The sequence below is a fragment of the Myotis nattereri genome (genome assembly GCF_964212035.1).
Source record: "Myotis nattereri genome assembly, chromosome: Y".
Taxonomy (NCBI): Eukaryota; Metazoa; Chordata; class Mammalia; order Chiroptera; family Vespertilionidae; genus Myotis; species Myotis nattereri.
In genome coordinates this window covers 28,625,546-28,647,412 of record NC_138094.1, presented here as the reverse complement: position 1 = coordinate 28,647,412, position 21,867 = coordinate 28,625,546, and the positions used below count along the sequence as shown (strand labels likewise).

The window sequence follows — 21,867 nt, the reverse complement described above, 5'->3', positions numbered from 1 at the left end:
AATACAACCTGCCTTAAAATCAGGACTGTGGTTTACAGCACAGAGGAACAGTGTATCGCAGGGAAATTCAACACTCTCCTAAATGCCTGGCAGGACTAAGGCGTGACAAAAAGAAGAGTAGAAGATCTGAAGCACCTTCACTACTGTACATTTTTAACTTTTTTTCTTTTTAATTCTTTTTTCACCATTTAATAAAGAACCTATTATTATTTTTTTTTCATCACCTGATTTTACCTTTGTAATTACATTTTTTAACCAGTATTATTGCTATCATTTTACCATTTTTTCAAGTGTCATTTTATTTTTTTTTCATTATTTTATTTTGGAATTAGTGTTCTACACTCTATTTTCATCGTTCCTTTAGCATCATTTCTCTCTATCTCACCTTTACCCTTAAGCCATAACTCTTCCTCACTTTTCCCCTTCTGTTGTCCTGTTTCTCTTACCCTATTCCTGCTTTAGATTTTCCCTATTCATTCTTTTTACCCACTGTCTAAATTTCACCCTACTGATATACCTAATTTCCAATCCCTTGCTCTAAATCCATATACACCTCTCTCTTATCGTTCTTCACTATCCAATTTTTTTTCTCTGTCGTTTTGCTAGTGTTTGCTTGATTTTGAGTATATATTTTTTTTTTATGCTTGTTTGGGAGATTGTTTTGTTTTACATTTTTATTTTTCTGTTTTGCTTTTTCTTTCTCTGGTTATTTTTGTGCTTCTGTTTTCCCTTGCCTCGCTTGATATTAGTGGTTGATTGTAGTTTGCATTAATCTCCAGGGATCTGCTGCTGGAATTCATTGGGATTATTTGTGGTTCTATTAGAGTTTTCTCCCAATACAAATAGCCTCTTCCCCACCTCTAATTCATTCTCTCACTTTTTTTTCTTCTTTCTTCTCTCCCTTTTCCCAATCTCATTTCGGCATTCCTTTTTTTTTTTTCTTTTTCTCTTTAATCTTTTTCTCTTTTTTCTTCTTTATCCCCTAATTCTCTTCACTCAGTGGTCACCTTTATTTGGGGTTATTAATATCGTAAATACATTTGTTTTCAGTGCCTTGTATGTTGTGCCTTTTTGTGTTGTATTTTGTGCCTTTAAATCAACGCATCAGAAAGAGAACTACATAACCAAACACCTGGAGAAGAGAGATCATGGTGAAAAAAGAACCAACCCACATATGAAAGAAAAACAGGCATCATCAGAAAAGGAAGTAAACGAAATGGAGGCAATGGAGGCAAGCAACCTGTCAAAGAAAGAATTCAGAGAAATGGCCATAAGGTGGATGAAAAGAATGGAAGACAAATTCACCAATATGTGTAGGAACCAAGAGGAAATGAAGAAAAACCAAGAAGAAATGAAAAATGACATCACTGCTATAAAGAACTCAATAGAAAGCATCAACAGTAGACTAGAAGAAGCAGAGGACCACATCAGTGAGCTAGAAGACAAGGTAGGAAAAAATACCCAAACAGAACAGCTTCTAGAAAAAATAATTAAAAAGCATGAGGAGAGCCTAAGAGAACTCTGGGACAACACTAAACGAAACAACATCCGAATAACATGGGTCCCAGAAGGAGAGAAAACTGAGCAAGGAATAGAAAACCTGTTTGAAAAAATAATAAGGGAAAATTTCCCTGAGATAGGGAAGGAAAAAACTCACACAAATCCAAGAAGCTCACAGAGTCCCAAACAAAATGAACCCAAAAAGACCGACACCAAGGCACATAATAATTAAATTGGCAAACACCAACGACAAAGCAAGAATATTAAAAGCAGCCAGAGAGAGACAGAAAGTTACCTACAAAGGATCCTCCATCAGACTAGAGACCGATTTCTCAACAGAAACACATCAGGCAAGAAAGGAATGGAATGATATATACAAAGTCATGCAAAGGAAGGGTCTGAATCCAAGAATACTGTACCCAGCGAGGCTATCAATCAAAATTGAGGGTCAAATCAGGAGCTTCACAGACAAAAACGGTCTACGGGAGTTTATTACAACCGAACCAGCAATGCAAGAAATGCTAAAGGGTCTGCTGAAAAAAGAAAAAATAGGAAACAAAGAAGGAATGCAGCGGTAAAGATCAAAAATGGTGACTAACAAGTTTCTATAAATAATAACGTTAAATGTAAATGGATTAAATGCCCCAGTAAAAATGCATAGGGTAAATGAGTGGATAAGAAAACATGACCCATATATCTGCTGTCTACAGGAAACCCACCTCAGAAAAAAAGACGCCCACAGACTGATGGTGAAGTAATGGAAAAAGGTTTTTTAGGCCAATGGAAGTGAAAAAAAAAGCCGGGGTAGCAATACTTATATCTAACAAATTAGATCTCAAAGTGAAGGACATAAAAAGAGATAAAGAAGGCCACTTCATAATACTAAACGGAGGAGTCCAACAAGAAGAAATAACTCTGGTAAATACATATGCATCCAATATAGGAACACCCAAATACGTAAGAAAACTTCTGGAGGAGATCAAGGGAGAGATTGACAGCAATACAATCATAGTAGGGGACCTTAACACCCCATTATCGCCACTGGACAAATCCTCTAAACAAAAACTCAGCAAAGAAACATCAATCCTAAATGACTCACTAGATCAGATGGAATTAATTGACATCTTCAGAACATTTCACCCCAAAGCCACAGAATATACATTCTCCTCAACTGCACATTTGTCATCTTCAAAGATAGAGCATGTACTGGGTCACAGATGAAGTCTCTTCAAATTCAAGAAAATTGAAATCATATCCAGCATCTTCTCAGACCACAAACGCATAAAACTGGAAATCAACTACAACAAAAACAATCCAAGAAAATCAAACACATGGAGACTAAATAGCATGCTATTAAGCAACGACTGGGTTACCAGAGAGATCAAAGAAGAAATAAAAAACATCATGGCAACAAACAAAAATGAAAACACAACAATCCAAAACCTATGGGACACAGTGAAAGCACTCTTGAGAGGGAAGTTCACAGCTCTACAAGCCTACTGCAAGAAACAAGAAACAATGAGAATAAATGACCTAACTCTACAACGCAAAGAGTTAGAAAGAGAGCACCAAAAAAGCCCACTCTAAGCAGAAGGAAGGAAATAACAAAGATCAGAGCGGAGATAAACAACACAGAGACCAAAAAAACAATACAAAAGATCAACAAAACCAAGATCTGGTTCTTTGAAAGGATAAACAAGATTGATACACCTCTAGCCAGGCTCACCAAGAAACAAAGAGAGAGGACCCAAGTAAACAAAATCAGGAATGAAATAGGAGAAATAACAACAGACCCCATAGAAATACAAAGGATTGTCAGAAAATACTATGAACTCTACTCCAACACACTAGACAACCTGGAGGAAATGGACATAATCCTAGAAAAATACAACATTCCAAAACTTAATCAGGAAGAATCTAAAAATTTCAATAGGCCAATAACTATGGAGGAAATCGAAGCAGTAATCAAAAAGCTTCCAGCAAACAAAAGCCCGGGGACAGACGGCTTCACAGGGGAGTTTTACCAAGCATTCAAGGAAGACCTAAAACCTATCCTCCTCAGACTATGTCAAAAGATCCAAGAGGAAGGAACACTTCCCATCTCATTCTATGAAGCCAGCATCACCCTAACACCAAAACCAGATAAAGACAACACAATGAAAGAGAATTATAGGCCAATATCCCTCATGAACATAGATGCCAAGATCCTCAACAAAATCCTAGCAAATCGGATCCAGCAGTACATCAAAAAGATCATACACCATGACTAAGTAGGATTTATCCCAGGGATGCAAGGATGGTACAATATCCGCAAATCAATAAATGTGATACATCACGTAAACAAATTGAGAGAAAAAAAACGTATAATCATATCAATTGATGCGGAAAAAGCATTTGACTAAATCCAACACTCTTTCTTGATAAAAACTCTCAGCAAGATAGGAATTGAGGGATCATACCTCAACATAATAAAAGCCATATATGACAAACCAATAGCCAACATCATAATCAATGGGCAAGAACTAAAATCATTCCCCTTAAAATCAGGAACAAGACAGGGATGCCCCCTCTCACCACTCCAGTTCAATACAGTACTGGAAGTACTAGCCATTGCGATCAGACAAGATGAAATAAGAGGCATCCAGATTGGAAAAGAAGAAGTAAAACTGTCCTTATTTGCAGATGACATGATACTGTACATACAGAACCCAAAAGACTCCATCAAAAAATTATTAGACTTAATAAATGAATTCAGCAATGTAGCAGGATACAAAATTAATGCTAAGAAATCCATGGCATTTCTTTACACCAAAAGTGAACTTACTGAGAGTGAAACTACAAAAGCAATCCCATTTACCATTGAACCAAAAAAAATTAAAATTCCTAGGAATAAACTTAACTAAGGAGGTAAAAGACTTATATGCAAAAAAACTACAGGACACTGAAAACAGAGGTAGAGGAAGACAGAAACAGATGGAAGAACATACCGTGTTCATGGATTGGTAGAATCAACATCATCAAAATGTCCATACTACCCAAAGAAATCTATATATTCAATGCAATCCCCATTAAATTACCAATGGCATATTTCACAAATCTAGAACGAACGTTCCGAAAATTCATCTGGAATAAAAAAAAAAAAAAAAGATCCCGAATAGCTGCAGCAATCCCGATAAAGAAGAACAAAGTAGCCAAAACCGGTATGGCTCAGTGGACAGAGCGTCGGCCTGCGGACTGAAAGGTCCCAAGTTCGATTCCGGTCAAGGGCATGGACCTGGGTTGCGGGCATATCCCCAGTAGGAGATGTGCAGGAGGCAGCTGATCGATGTTTCTCTCTCATGGATGTTTCTAACTCTCTATCTCTCTCCCTTACTCTCTGTAAAAAAATCAATAAAATATATTTTTTAAAAAAAGGAGAACAAAGTAGGTGGGATCTCAATACCAGATATCAAACTGTATTACAAAGCCACTGTTCTTTTTTTTTTTTTTTAAATATATTTTATTGATTTTTTACAGAGAGGAAGGGAGAGAGATAGAGAGTTAGAAACATCCATGAGAGAGAAACATCGATCAGCTGCCTCCTGCACATTTCCCACTGGGGATGTGCCCGCAACCCAGGTACATGCCCTTGACCGGAATCGAACCTGGGACCCTTCAGTCCGCAGGCCGCCGCTCTATCCACTGAGCCAAACCGGTTTCAGCTAAAGCCCCTGTTCTTAAAACAGCTTGGTACTGGCACAAGAACAGACATATAGGTCAATGGAATAGAATAGAGACCCCAGAAATCGACACAAACCACTATGCCCAATTAATATTCGACAAAGGAGGCAAGAGCATACAATGGAGTCAAGACAGTCTCTTCAATAAATGCTGTTGGGAAAATTAGACAGATACATGCAAAAAGATGAAACTAGACCACCAACTCACACCATACACAAAATTAAACTCAAAATGGATAAAAACTTCAATGTAAGATGGGAAACCATAAAAATACTAGAGGAATCCACAGGCAGCGAAATTGCAAACATATGCCCAAGGAATTTCCTCTCTGATAATGCTCCTAGGGCAATGGAAACTAAAGAGGAAATAAACAAATGGGACTACATCAAAATAAAAAGCTTTTGCACAGCAACGGAAACCATCAACAAAACAACAAGAAGACCCACTGTATGGGAGAACATATTTGCCAATGATACCACCGACAGGGGTTTAATTTCCAACATTTACAGGGGTCTCATGAAACTTAACAAAAGGAAGATAAACAATCCAATAAAAAAATGGGCAACGGACCTAGATAGACACTTTTCGAAAGAGGACATACAGAAGGCCGAAAGACATATGAAAACATGCTCAAAGTCACTAATTATAGGAGAGATACAAATCAAAACGACAACGCATTATCATCTCACAACTGTCAGAATGGCTATCATCAAAAAATCAACAAACAAGTGTTGGAGAGGATGTGGAGAAAAAGGAACCCTTCTGCACTGCTGGTGGGAATACAGACTGGTGCAGCCACTGTGGAGAACAGTATGTAGCCACCTCAAAAAACTAAAAATGGAACTCCCATTTGACCCAGTGATCCCACTAGTAGGAATATATCCCAAGAAACCAGAAACACCAATCAGAAAGGATATATGCACCCCTATGTTCACAGCAGCACAATTCACCATAGCTAAGATTTGGAAACAGCCTAAGAGCCCATCAGCAGATGAGTGGATTAGAAAACTGTGGTACATATACACAATGGAAAACTATGCTGCGGTAAAAAAGAAGGAACTCTTGCCTTTTGCAACAGCATGGGTGGAACTGGAGAGCATTATGCTAAGTGAAATAAGTCAGTCAGAGAAAGATAAATACCACATGATCTCACTCATTTGTGGATTATAGAGAACAACATAGACTGATGAAAAGGGACAGATCCAAAGACTGAGAAACAGCAATCAGGCTATCAATCCCCAGAAGGAAAGTAGGGGAGGGCGGGGGTAAGGTGAAGAGATCAACCGAAGGACTTGTATACATGTATATAAGCCAAACCAATGGACATGGACAACAGGGGGATGGGAGCACGAGTGTGCGGGGAGGTTGGGGAGGTTGGGGGTTAATGGGGGGGAAGAGGACATATTTGTAATACCTTAACTAATAAAAAAAGAAAAAGAAAAGAAAAAGATATACAGTGCAACAGTGCTCGACGAGACATTCTGCGTGTCAGATAATTGATTACAGCACCATATATTTGTTGGTTATACATACTATTTTTGAATTGTTTTGCACCAGGAGTCAGTGCAACAACACTGCAAAAAGTTAATAGGTAAGAAAACTATCAACCTTTTGTAAAAAATGCCGTCATTTATATTCATTTTTGCAGCCTTGTGATGGAGAATCAAAAAAATAAAAAAGCAAGATTGAATGATAAGGGAAGTGGAAGTAGCAGTAGCCGACCCTTTCAAGACATATGCACCGAGATGTACGGGATTGTCAACAGAAACAACAATTCATTGTGCATACTGTTTAATGAAACAGTAGTAAGCAGAACGTGGAATGTAAAGAGACATTTTGAAACTAATCATTGTCAGTTCTTGAAAAAAAGTATTGATGAGAGGAAGGAATGCATTTCTAGGCAGCTACACCTCTATAAAAGTCAATCAAATTCCATCATTAAATTTGTAAGATGCTCTACAAATTTAATATCAGCAAGTTACTATATTGCTCTCTCCATAGCTCAGCATGGAAAAAGCCCTCAGTGACGGAGAATTTAGTAAGGAAACATTTCTAAGAGGTGCACCAGCTCTATTTCACGATATGAAAAAAAAGATGATGTTATTAAAAGAATTTCTAAGTTACCACTCAGTAGAAATACTATCAAAGGCAGAATAGCTCTCATAGCCAGTTAGCCTGGAGGCCAAATCACCCCCAGTATTGCCGACAACAATCAAGGCGTAACTACAACAAGACTGCACACAAAGACCACTAGGGGATGCACCAAGAAAAGATAAAAAAATGCGGAGACAAAGAAATAGGACGCAAATGTCAGAAATGGAAGATATAGAGCTCAAAACCACACTTTTAAGGTCTCTCAAGAACTGTCTAGAAGCTGCCGATAAACTTAGTAAGGCCCTCGAAAAGACTGGTGAGACCGCCGATAAATGTAGTGAGATCCTCAAGAAATCTAATGAGACCCTCGATGTTGTGATAAAGAACCAACTAGAAATTAAGCATACACTGACTGAAATAAAGAATACTATACAGACACCCAACAGCAGACCAGAGGAGCGCAAGAATCAAGTCAAAGATTCGAAATGCGAAGAAGCAAAGAACACCCAACTGGAAAAGCAAAAAGAAAAAAGAATCCGAAAATACGAAGATAGTGTAAGGAGCCTCTGGGACAGCTTCAAGCGTACCAACATCAGAATTATAGGGGTGCCAGAAGATGAGAGAGCGCAAGATATTGAAAACCTATTTGAAGAAATAATGACAGAAAACTTCCCCCACCTGGTGAAAGAAATAGTCTTACAGGTCCAGGAAGCGCAGAGAACCCCAAACAAAAGGAATCCAAAGGGGACCACACCAAGACACATCATAATTAAAATGCCAAGAGCAAAAGACAAAGAGAGAATCTTAAAAGCAGCAAGAGAAAGAAACCTACAAGGGAATACCCATATGACTGTCAGCTCATTTCTCAACAGAAACTTTGCAGGCCAGAAGGGAGTGGCAAGAAATACTCAAAGTGATGAATACCAAGAACCTACAACCAAGATTACTTTATCCAGCAAAGCTATCATTCAGAACTGAAGGTCAGATAAAGAGCTTCACAGATAAGGAAAAGCTAAAGGAGTTCATCACCACCAAACCAGGATTATATGAAATGCTGAAAGGTATCCTTTAAGAAGAGGAAGAAGAAGAAAAAGGTAAAGATACAAATTATGAACAACAAACATGCATCTATCAACAAGTGAATCTAAGAATCAAGTGAATAAATAATCTGGTGATCATAATAGAATCAGGGACATAGAAAAAAAAAATCATACACCTATGGGTGAGGACAGTAGGGGGTGGGGGTAAGGGCAGAGGGTGGGGTGGGAACTGGGTGGCAGGGAGCTATGGGGGGAAAATAGAGGAACAACTGTAATAATCTGAACAATAAAGATTTAATTTAAAAAAAAGGTAGAATAACAGATCTTGACAAAAACGTACAAAGTCAATTAAAAAAAGACTTAAATAGATGTAAATATTTTTTGATTTCTCTTGATGAAACTACTGATGTCACATCATATGCTCGGTTAGCCATTATTGCTAGATATTCTGATGGTCTCACTATGAGAGAAGAGTTGATAAAGTTAGAATAAGAGCCAATGAGTACATCAGGAAACCAAATATGTAAAGTTGTTATAAAAACATTCAGTGTCCTAAACATTGATATCTCTAAAATTGTGTCAGTCACGACAGACGGGGCACCAAAGATGGTGGGAAAAAAGTGGGATTCCTGAAATTGTTTATGGAAGCTATTAGACATCCACTTGCACCTTTTCATTGCATTATCCATCAGGAGGTGTTGTGTGCCAAATCGGGATTCTCTGAATTGAATGATTTAATGTCAGCTGTAACAAAAATTGTGAATTTTATAGCTTCTCGACCCCTTCACAAGCGAGAATTTTCTGTACTTTTACAGGAAGTTGATTCAACCTACAGTGGACTACTGATGTTCAATCGTGTGAGATGGCTAAGTCGAGGAAAACTACTTGAGCGATTTGTGGAGTGCTTTCAAGAAATTATGGTATTTATTGAGAATAAGGATCTGGCAAACTTTCCTCAGATCAATGATCATAAGTGGGTCAGCAATTTGATGTTTTTTACAGATCTCTCTGTTCATATGAATGAACTGAACTTAAAATTACAAGGTTTTGGCAAAAATATTGACGTTATGTTTGGATACATCAAATCTTTTGAAAGTAAACTTAAAATTTTCAAGCGAGATATTGAAACTAAAACTCGTATTTTCCTCAGATGAAAAAGTATTTCGAGAAGGCTACTACAAGTGTAATGGAGTCTATACTTATGTACCAGAATATAGTAAACACGTTCTTTGAACAGTTCAGTGAAAGATTCAACCAATTTAGAAGCCTAGAACAGACCATTAAAATAATTAAGTATCTGGATGTAGTTTACAGTACTTTGGAATTGAATAATTTCCAATGGATGCAAATTGATGATTTAGAGATGCAACTTGCAGATTTTCAAGGTAGCATTTGGACTCGTGTTTGTCGACTTAAGGTCGAAACTTGAAAATCTGGAACGAAATCGTTTGAAACATGAAGAGTGCAACTATGAAGAAGAAATTTTGAGTGCTTGGAACAGAGTTCCTGACACTTTTAGCAATATAAAAAATCTAGCGATGGCTTTGCTAACAATTTTTTCATCAACATATTTTTGTGAGACTTTGTTCTCAGTATTAAATAATATTAAAATGAACAAAAGGAACCGGCTAACATGATGTTAGTGGCGCTTGCTTGGCTTTGAAGTGCACCAAGTATGAACCTGCAATCGAAGAATTAGCAGACAAACTTCAGCACCAAAAAAGTCACTAATTTCTAGTTTTCGTACCATTTGATTATCATTGTTTGTTTGTTTTTTATTTTTTTATTTTTTATTTATTTATTTATTTATTTATTTTATTTATTTTAATTTATTGCTTAAAGTATTCCAAAGGGTATTACATATGTGTCCACTTTATTCCCCCGCCCTAGACAGTCCCCTAGCCTCCCCTATCCCCCAATGTCTTATGTCCACTGGTTATGCTTATATGCATGCATACAAGTCCTTTAGTTGATCTCTTACCCCCCTACCTCCTGCCCCCCATCCCTCCCCGGCCTTCCCGCTGCAGTTTGACAATCTGTTTGAGGCAGGCCTGCCTCTGTATCTATTATTGTTCAAAAGTTTATAATGGTCTCTATTATCCATGAATGAGTGAGATCATGTGGTATTTTTCCTTCATTGACTGGCTTATTCCACTTAGCATAATGCTCTCCAGTTCCATCCATGACGTTGCAAATGGTAATGATTATCATTGTTTTTATTATTATTTTTTCTTAAATGTACATTGTTTTTCTGTTTTTGTTCATTTTATACATATTTTTTGGTTGATTTTTCTTTGTTAAATGGCATTTAAATATATAAAATAAATATCAAAAATATAAATCTTTTTTTATTATGGTTGCAAATATCAAAAAAAATATATGAATATTTCAATATGTGACATGGCACCAGAGTTAAGTTAGGGTTTTTCAAAATTTTTGACACGCCAAGCTCAAAACGTTTACCATCACTGCTCTAGGTCCTCAACTGTTCCAGCAAATGTCTCATCTCACCCCTGGACTTTTAGCAAATCTACAAGCAGCTGCAGGAAGGAGCCATCCAGTAAATGATTTTAAAATATTGCCTTCTGGTGCTTTTGAATTCTCTCAAGGAACATCTTTTCCCAAGAAGGCTTCCGATCTTGCTTGACAAGCTCTCCAACAACATTCCCAAACCACTAACTCCTCAGACTTTCCTTTCTCTTCCATTTTAATTTGTACTACTTCAGTATTTTTAAAATGCTTCAACTGCAAATTGACTACAAATCATTGTAAATAATAATACTAAACAATTAGTAACAAATTCTCCATGTTTAAGTTCAATATTCATTAATTATACAGGGTATCCCCCCCAAAATGTATACACACTCTAACAGCCGATAGCTCAATTGTGAAAATGTTGTTTAATATACACTGCCTTTATAATTATTCAAGGTGTGTTTATATATTTTTGGGACACCCTATATTTATAGTTTAATTCATCTTTGGTCTCATTAACTGTTCCTGTAAAACTCATTCAAAAGGCAAAAAGAAACAACAGCAAGTGGAAAGAAAAATAATAACATGCACAAGAGTACATATCATATTAACTATATAATAAAAGCCATATATTCAAATTGTCCCCTTCACCGGGAGTTCAAGCAGGGGCGGGGCTGGCCAACCACCTGCAGCCCGTCCCCTGAGACCAGCCCCACCTGGCAGCAGGTGGCCAGGGAAAGGGAGGCCCCACCAGCAGGTAGCTACTAGGGAACCTACACATGCCCTGGGCCTCTAGTTTATTAAAGATTCTAGATATTTTCCTATATACCTAAGATTAAGAATGAAAAGATAAGCAAAAATATCACTTTTGTTAACAGCAACAAGATAAACTTACCCTTTCATGCATTTCTGCCTGAAGCTGCTGTTCTAGTTCTCTCTTATATTCATTTAACTTTATTTCTAAAGTTCCTAATGTTGGATGCTGAGGGTAAGCACCTGAAAACTGATCATCAATATGTTGAAGCTTCTCAGCTATTAAAAAAAACACAAACAGGGCAGAGGACTCAGGGTAGGTGAGCAAGAAGTCTGTTCAAAAGCAAAGAGTACAGGGATACGGACAGGGGGCATCTGCAATTTACTCTGAAACAATTCAAAAAATTGAGATAGATTACTGGATGAACAGAAAGTGATCAAGCAAACATAATACAAACTTACTGGTGAACTGTAAAACTTTCAACTTTTTTGAATGCTGGAAAATTTCCATCATAAAAGTCAGGGGAAAAGAAAGCAAAAGGTAGGTCAGAAAACAATGGCATCTTTTTCCAGTCTCCAAGTGCCAAAGAGTTCTTTTATGGTCTTTGGTGAAAGCTGAGTCACATGTTCAAAACACTGATCTTAAAATGAATCAGAGATTCTTAGTTTTAAGTCTTCCATTTTACAGAGACACTGGTGCCCACATAGTGTAGGTGACTCCCAGAGGGCTTAGCAACTACACAACGGCATAACTGGGACAAAAGCCAGGTCTGCTATTTCTCTCATTCCAGTGCTCTCTGCAGCAGACCCGAAGCCCTCAAACCAAATGTGGATTAGAATCAAACATTAACAGAGTGCAAAACCCACACGAGAGTGCAATCTCAATCATGTAAACACCAGTGCCCACTAAAAAGTATGCACAGGAAAAAAAGACTGGCAGAATCAGATTAAGATATTTGAATTTATTGTCTAACAAGTTATTGCTTTTAATGAGTAAGGAGGAGCCAGGATTAATCACAGCATTTTAGCCACCTGTTTCCCTTCTGAGCATATGCCTAAAGGCAGGATGGTACTGTATGTAGAAAGGCTGTCCCATGGAAAAGGATCTGGATCATGGACCAGAAAACTTGGACTCCAGTATCACTTTTCCTTCATCTGGTGACCTTGGTTTCCTCAACTATAACATGAAGTGACGGGCCACTGACTTCTCTAGTTTTCCGCAATGCAAATAGTCTAGGATCTTCTCACGTTAATGGCTATACGATAAAGTTAGATGAGTCACAGGGAAGAGCCTCCCAGTTGAGGGGTTGACCCAACAAACAAGAACATGGGCCTTTGCATCCACCTGGTGATCACAGAGGGAGGGGCAGCACTGAAGATAGGACTGTGCTGACACAATGGGAAATGAGCACTCCACCTGCACACAGTTTAGGAACACACACAACATAGGAAAGCAGATCTTTTTCTTCATTCAAAAAGAAAATAGAAACCTGGAATCATGAAAAAAGCCTGAAATTACCAAGAGAGTCTTTGCTAGGCAAAATTGCACTTGTCTGAGGGTCCATGTCACAAGTCTCTTTAGCCTGATGATATTCTGCCATTTCTTTTAAAAACTCCACGAGAAAACCTAAAAAACACAATGTACAGTTTTGTCTCACAACTTTCATTCAACCATTACTCAGTCACTTTATAAATTTTGGATTTATGACATTATCCTGTTGTACGTTATGTATCTCTTAAGAATAATTTCTGAAGGAAGTCCTTCCCAAGCATGATACAAAAATCTAGAAGTGATAAAGAGAAATATTTAATAACATAAAAATTAAGAACTTATATATGGCATGAAATAAAGTCAAAAGACAAATGACACACTGGAAGAAAATATTTGCTATAATGAGGAGAAAGCACACTAACTTTCATAATATTAAAGAGATCTAATAAATCAGTAAGACAATTTAATGTCGATAAACAAAATCCTAAGAAAATGCAAATTAATACTAAAACAAAGAGGTCCTATTTTCCCAATAAGACTGCTAAGATTAAAACTCTCACCATACTTGAAGTGCTGGCAAGAAAGCAGGGAAGTCGGCAGGTTCAATCACTCAGGAGGGAAATTTGTTAGTGTTTGTGTATTCAAAAAGACATGTGTTCTTTAACCTAGTCTTTTCACCTCTAGGAATTCACACAGCTACACTTCCACAGGGAAACAAAGAGTGTACACTGCACACCGCTTCTAATGGCAAAACCCAAACAATAAAACAACAAAATCTCAATCAACAGGTGCTTAATTAACTATGTTCTTCACGATTAATTCATTTAAATATATAATACTAGAGGCCCGGTGCACAAAATTCATGCACGAGGTAGGGGGAAAGAGTGGGGTAAGGGAGTGGGGAGGGAGGATCCCTCAGCCTGGCCTGCACCCTCTCCAAATCAGGACCCCTCGGGGAATGTCCAACTGCCAGGAATGGGTCTAAACCGGCAGTCCAATATCCATCTCCCAATCTGGAACCGCTGGCTCCTATCCGCTCACCTGCCTGCCTGATTGCCCCAACTGCTCTCCCCTGCTTGCCTGATTGCCCCTAATTGCCTCTGCCTCGGCCCTCACCAACATGGCTTTGTCCAGAAGGATGTCTGGAAGTCATCCAGTCTGATTAGCGTATTACCCTTATATTAGTACTAGAGGCCCGGTGCACAAAAATTTCTGCACTCGGGGGAGGGGGGGAAGAGGGGATGCCTCAGCCCGGCCTGTGCCCTCTCGCAGTCTGGGACCCCTCGGGAAATAACAACCTGCTGGCTTAGGCCTGCTCCCGGGTGGCAGAGGGCAGGCCCAATCCCTAGGTGCAGTCCCTGGTCCTGCTCAGAGCAGGGCCGATTGGGGGGTTGGGGCACCGCCCCCCGTCACACTCAAGGCAGGTCTGATGGGGAAGTTGCGGCGCCACCCCGTCACACACAGAGCCGGGACAATCAGGGGGTTTGGGCGCTGCCCACTGTCACGCACAGAGCAGGGCCCTAATCTGTGTGGCAGGGTAGAGCCATAACCTCCCCATTGGCCCTGCCCTGAGTGTGACAGTGGCAGCGCCCCAACCCCCACATGGGCCCTGCTCTGCGTGTGACGGGGTGGAGCCGCAACCTCTCCATCAGCCCTGCCCTGAGTGTGACAGGGGGCAGCACCCCAACCCCCCAATCGGCCCTACCCTGAGCGTTACTGAGGGTGGCATCACAACCCCCTGATCGGCCCTGCTCTGTGTATGATGGGGGGAGCTCCCCAACCCCCCAATCGGCCCTGCTCTGTGCATGACAGGGGGGAGCTCCCTAACCCCCTGATGGGCCCTGCTCTGTGTGTTGACAGGGTACGGAGCCCCAACCCCCCTGATGGGCCCTGCTCTGAGCGTGACAGGGGGCAGTGCCCCAACCCCCCAATCGGCCCTACCCTGAGCGTGACTGGAGGTGGCATCACAACTTTCTGATCTGCCCTGCTCTGTGCATGACAGGGGGCGGCACCCCAACTCCCCTGTCTGCCCTGCTCTGAGCCCGACCAGGAGCTGCGGTAAAGGCATCTAGGGATTGGGCCTGCCCTCTGCCACCTGGGAGTGGGCCTAAGCCAGCAGGTCGTAATCTCCCGAGGGGTCCCAGACTGTGAGAGGACACAAGTGGGGCTGAGGGGCACCCCCCACCCCCGCCAGTGCACAAATTTTTGTGCATCCGGCCTCTAGTAACTATGTAATTGACTATTGCTCAGGCAAACTTAAATACAGCATATTTAAGTTTCAAGTTTTTCAAATACTAACACTGTTCAAGATTTCTTAAAACTTCTGAATAAGAAACTTTTGGACAACTACAGCTAATAGAAAGAGAATTAAAACATAGGGACAACATAAAGAGTGCACCCTAACGTTAATTATGGATTTTAGGTGACAATGATGCCACCATGTAGGCTCATTGACTGTAAAAATGTTGATCATGGGGAAGGCTGTGCATGAAGGAGGAGGAGACATACAGAAACTCTCCGTTCTGTTCAATTTTGCTATGAAGCTGCTCTAAAATATTAAGTCAATTTAAAAAATATATGGAAAGTTTGCTATATCTGCCTTTAAGATAAAATGTAACTAATATGTTCAAAGGCAATGGTGTAGGAATATAGTTAAAATAATTAAGAAGTGGTAAACATATGTTTTAATACTTGAGGATTAAAACAGGTTTCAAAAAAATTAATGTATTCTTTATTTCTCTTATCTAAAGAGCACATTTTAGAGATCTAGATTTACTGCCCTGTGTTGCCATCTTGAAATCCTGTTACCTTAAGCAAATTACCCACTTCTGCAGACTCTGGTTTCTCATGTGGGAGACAGGTATACCTGCCTATTAAGAGGGCGCTCCTGCCCTGGCTGGCTTGGCTCAGTGAACAGAGCGTTGGCCTGGGGACTGACGGGTCCGGGTTCGATTCCAGTCAAGGGCACATGCCCAAGTTGTGGGCTCAATCCACAGTGGGGGGGCATGCGGGAAGCAGCCAATCAATGATTCTCTCTCATCATTGATATTTCTCTCTCTCTCTCCCTCTCCCTTCCTCTCTGAAATCAATAAAAATATGTTTTAAAAAGAAGAGGGCACTCCCTTCCACTGAAATGGTGGAGGACTTCCACTCAATACAGGGTGCATCAATTCGTGAATGACCTGCTTTCTCAGTTGCGTCTAGCTCAATGACAAAAAAGAGAAAAAAAAACAACAAATGGGAACAAACTTTCAGGTTTGCTGCACTAGGAATACACAGATTTGCCACACAAATTAGAATCGTTTTATTAGAATTGTTTTATTTAGGCCTGCTCCCCGGTGGCAGAGGGCAGGCCCAATCCCTAGGTGCAGTCCCTGGTCCGGCTAAGAGCAGGGCTGATTTGGGAGTTGGGGTGCCGCCCCCTGTCATGCACAAAGCAGGGTGGATTGGGAGGTTGTGATGCCACCCTCAGTCACGCTCAGGGTAGGGCTGATTGGGGGGTTGGGGCACCGCCCCCCGTCACACTCAAGGCAGGTCTGATGGGGGAGTTGTTTTAGATCCATGGCCAAAAGTTAGTACTACTCTGCTGCACACTTTGTCTTACTCTATGAGATAAGCAGCCCATGGATTCTGGCCAGAGAAGCTGTTTTCACCTGCTTCCAAGTGAATTGCTGCTTAGTCAGAACACATGAAGACTCTAACTATCTTCCCTATGAGTCCATTTCAGCAGTCTTTGATTCAGATAGCATGTGTAAGAGAAAATTCTGTTGCTTCCTCAACTCTCTGTGGATTGATGAAGAATATGAAAATAATATTGGAAGAAATATTGGGTGCTGGTTTCGATTCTGGTCAAGGGCACATGTCCAGGTTGCAGGACTCCACCTCCAGTTGAGGGTGTGCAGGAGGCAGCTGATCAATGATTCTCTCTCATCATTCATTTTTCTATCTCTCTCTCCCTCTCCCTTCCTCTCTGAAATCAATAAAAATATATTTTTAAAAATGCACTTCCATATATATTATTTACATCTCAAGACACTGTGAAATACAGTAATTTTCCCACATTTTACAAATATGAAAACTTAGGTTCAAAGTGGGTAATTTTCTTCAAGGTTATAATGTGTTAGTTTTCCTTTGAGTTTTAAGAAAACCTCTAAATTAACTGAACTACTGAATATTGTCCTAATCTACTTTGCATATAATCTGGAAACATATTAATTGAGCAGAGCTCAAGACAATGTTGCCTATATCCACGCAACGTATTCATATCAATACTATACAAGCAGGAAACAAATAGAGTTGCTATACCTCTATCTTCTATCCTACACCTGAAAAGAACAAGAGTATATAACTACAAGTTCAGAACAGTACTTATACATCAAAAATCCTATAGTACAAAAGACATTTATACTGAGAAGAATACACATGCTCTGCCAAAGAGCCTTAAAAAAAGTGCTTTGCCCTAACCCAGTGGTCAGCAAACTCATTAGTCAACAGAGCCAAATATCAACAGTACAACGATTGAAGTTTCTTTTGAGAGCCAAACTTTTTAAACTTAAACTATATAGGTAGGTACATTGTTATTAACGTAACTAGGGGCCCGGTGCACGAAATTCGTGCTCTGGGTGTGTGTGTGGGGGGAGAGTGTCCCTCAGCCCAGCCAGCTCCCTCTCACATACTGGGAGCCCTCAGGCGTTGACCCCTATTGCCCCCCGATCACTGGCTCTGGCCCCCGCCCAGGCCTGAGGCCTCTGGCCCAGGAATCATGCCTGGACAGGGGACCCCCATCTCCCTCTGATCGCTTGCTCCACCCCCCGCCCAGGCCTGACGCCTCAGCCAGAGGAGTTGACCCTCATCACCCTCCGATCACAAATCACCGGATCGGCCCCTTGACCAGGCCTGAGGCCTCCGGCAGAGGTGTCAGGCCTCGGAAGGGGAACCCCAGCACCCCACGGTTGCAGGCTCCGCCCCTGCCCAGGCCTAATGCCTCTGGCCTAGGTGTCTGTCCCGGGCAGCGGGGACCTGCAGTGGCAGCGGGGGGCGCCGCGATCATGGGCTTCGCTTTAGGCCCAGGCAAGGGACCCCTAGCTCCCGGGACTACCAGCTTTGACCGTGCCCAGCTCCCATCGCTGGCTCCACCCCTACTTCCTGCTATCACTGGCCAGGGCGGCAAAGGCACCTGATTCTCCGATCATGGATGGGAGGCAGGGCAAAGGGCTGCCCCCCAGCTCTTAGCTCCCCCGTGGGTTTCCGATCACTGTCAGTGGCAGGGGGCTTCTTCCTGCTTTCCCTTTCGCCTCCCTGCATTGTGCCTACATATGCAAGTTAGCCGCCATCTTGTTGACAGTTAATTTGCATATGGCCCTGATTAGCCAATAAAAACGGTATTGCCGTATGCCAATTACCATTGTTCTCTTTTATTAGTGTAGATTAGGATACTCCTAAGGCTTAGGAAGAGCCACACTCAAGGGGCCAAAGAGCCGCATGTGGCTCGCGAGCCACAGTTTGGCGACCACGGCCCTAACCGGTTTGGCTCAGTGGATAGAGCATCAGCCTGAGAACTGAAAGGTCCCAGGTTCGATTCTGGTCAAGGGCATGTACCTGGGTAGGGGGTGTGCGGAAGGCAGCTGGTCGATGTTTCTCTCTTATCGATGTTTCTGACTCTCTACCCTTCTTCCTTCCTCTCTTTAAAAAATCAATAAAATGGATTTTTTAAAAAATGCTTATGGCCTTTTATTTTCCAGGACTAAAGGCCTGATGCAAGAAATTAGTGCATAGGTAGGGTCCCTAGGCCTGGCTGGCAATCACGGCTGATCAGGTTCCCTGCTTTCCTGCTCCCTCATGCACCACTACCACGCGGTTCCCCCCTCCCCTGTTCCTGCTTCCCCTTTCCTTGCTCCCTCAGTAACCCGCCAACACCAGCTCGCTGCCTGCAATTTTCTGTGCGACCCCCCGATGGTCAGCCCACATCATAGTGAGCAATCGAATTCCCGGTCTCCCGGGCTAACCTCCAAGGAAACACTTTGCATATTAGCCTTTTCTATATAGATAAAGTCATACAAGAATGTAAGAATGCCACGTAACCTAGGCAAAAATGAGAAATGCAACTGAAGGATGCACAGACCTGGTTATAACCTATTCAGCATTTATATTTCAGATATACTTCTGAAATATATGTAGTAATGAAAACACATTTAAACCAATTCTATTACTGATGTTACTTTACATGTAAAGTGTATTAGTAAATTATTCTCTGCCAAGATTAAACATTCACCAGGGACTGCTACATAAATTACCCATACATCCAATCATGGGACACTTAAATGGAGGGTTTCAAGGAACTTTTCGGGTCACAGGAAAATGCTCACTATACAACAGTGAACTAAGAATACACACACACACCACTGTGCCAATAATAGCTGAATCAGAAAAGACTCTCTTCCTCTATGTTTTTATGGGTTTTTCAGATAGGTATAAAGTGTTCTGTTTTGTTTTTTAAGTTACGAAAACAATGGGGGGAGAAGGAAAAACTCAGTATTTCCCCTGATAAGTGTAAAATACACGTCTAACTGTATATAGTAATGAAAACACATTTGAGGTAACCCTAATCCTTGCTGTTAATTCATACTATATGTATGTGCTGCCCAAGTGAAACCTTCAGAGCTTTCATTATATTTTAAAGAAAAAAGCTGTCATTCTCCAGACTATTGTACTGTAAGCAGCACACAATGCTTATTATATTGTCTCGATATCCTTCATCCAAACATGACTATTACAAAACCACGTATTAATTCAAGAACCTACAAACCAGTTTCACAAAACTTGCCTTGTTGCTAAAATGTTTTCATTTTATACAGCTACTCGCTCCTACCTGAATGCCAGTCAATAAATCTATTTGAATATGAAGACCGGGCAAACTCTCAACCGTTTGAAAATGCTCTCCAGGATAACGAGTTCTACAAAACATAAAAGCGTCACTCCCCAATACCACCTGCATATCATATTATTTTTAAAACCAAGACCCAGTGGGTTTAAATGCGGACTCCCTGTCACCGCTTCCACTTGTAAAAGTTACAGAACAGATATGCCTCAAGCCGACACCTTGAGGGAGTCCAGGATACCTCGGCGCTTGAAGGTCTGGGACAGCTTTGTGCGTAGTTCGTCTTGACTCAACACGTCATATTTGGGGGGCACGGTGAGCTGGAAGAGAAGATGCCAACGGTTACCAGGCAGGCAGAGGGCACGGGAATTTCTGAAGACGGAACAGTGGCTGACCTGCGGGAAAGCGGGAAAGCACGAAAGCCCAGCGGGGACGGCGCTTGCAGGACAACAAGCAAGAAGGTTCGCCTCCTCACCCGCGCACCGGGTTGGTGCTTTAACGGAAACAAACAAGATGCTACATCTCCTCACGTGTGCTCCCGGTACTTTTTCCTCACCTGTCCTCAGAGCCCAACCGCGGGCCGGGAATCAAGAGGAACGGGTATACCTCAAGGCTCTCCCGCCCACTCGAACTAGGAAATGGCGGATAAACACATTTCCTCCCCTCGGCTTGCCACGGGTGAGCGGGTTGTGTACCGGGCGCGACTCTCACCAGCGGCTGGAGAGTAGAGATACGGAGCGAGGCTGTGAAACCCGCGGCCCTGGAAGTGGAGGCACCTCGCGGCGGGTGGGGGCCTCACAGCCGATCCCGCCCTCTCCCCGAGACCCAGCCAGCCCAGCACGGGAATCCGGGAATCCGGGAATCGGGAACCCAGAGCTTTACAGCCAAGTCAATGCCAACAACCGCCGGAAGCTCCGCCCACTTCTCGCGAGAGCTTGGCCTCCGAGTCCCGAGAGGACCGCTGGGCTAGAGCGGGGATTGGAGGAGAAGCCATGTGCTCTGCACCACATCCGGGGCCTGCGGGATCTGGGTGTTAACCCTGTGTCTTCCTCCTGTTGGGCCTAGGGCGCTGGACCCAACCTGGCTATCCCCTGGCCAGCTGGTCCCATCACAGCCCAGGCATTGCACCCAGCGAGCTCAGCCAGCTCGGGCTTTGCTTATTTTGCCTTTCATTAAGTCACTCAGTAACCGCGGCACTGTTGCCTTTTGGGACCCGAAAACCCTTTGTAGGGGGCTCCGTCTTGTGCACCGCCGGGTGATTAGCAGCATCCCTGGCCTCTCTGCCCACTAAATGCAGCGCCTCTTACCAGTTCTGACCTTACTGAATGTCTCAGACATTGCCTGATGTTCTTGGAGAGGCAAAAGTCACTGGTTGAAAATCAGTGAGCTAAACTTTAAGTATCTACCTTTTTTTCGTTTTTTGGTTTTTGGTTTTCTTTGTACCTCTCCCAAGGAGTAAGGACATATTTTCCATTGATTTTAGAGACTGGAAGGAAGGGGGGGTGGCAGGGGGGGGGGGAGTCAGAAAAACACCAATGTGAAAGAGACATCTATAGGTTGCCTCGTGCAGCACCCCCATTCCACTCCACTGTGGGCTTGGACTTGCAACCCAGGTATGTGCCCTTGGCCAGGAATCCAATAGGTGACTGTGCTGCTCAGGTTGATGCTCTAACCACCGAGCAACACAGGCCATGGCAAGTACCCACTCTTGTGCATACCGAGGAAGATAAAGGTAAGCTGGCTTACCAAGATGCTGTGGGTGAAAGGGGCCACATGGTAACCTGACAAGCTCAGGGAAGGCCTGTATGATGGTCTTGCAAACTCAAAGACCTGAAGTAACCACAAAGGACGATCGGAAATTAAACTTTAACCAAAAGCAGTAATAGTGGGTAGTTACATTCTAGGACAGTATCTTC

The 21,867-nt window shown here is 41.9% G+C and overlaps 1 protein-coding gene across 1 annotated transcript in view; it reads right to left on the bottom strand.

Moving 5' to 3' along the window:
• Positions 1-20,945, bottom strand: part of LOC308512401 (centriole and centriolar satellite protein OFD1-like) — a gene marked incomplete at both ends in the record, with an annotated part of 60,829 nt that extends 39,884 nt beyond the window's left edge. The window contains 6 exon segments of the mRNA XM_081082165.1: positions 10,937-10,976; positions 10,978-11,099; positions 11,725-11,861; positions 13,102-13,209; positions 13,635-13,647; positions 20,874-20,945. Of these exon segments, the coding sequence (XP_080938291.1) occupies positions 10,937-10,976; positions 10,978-11,099; positions 11,725-11,861; positions 13,102-13,209; positions 13,635-13,647; positions 20,874-20,945 (492 nt within the window).
• Positions 20,946-21,867: the final 922 nt, after the last annotated feature.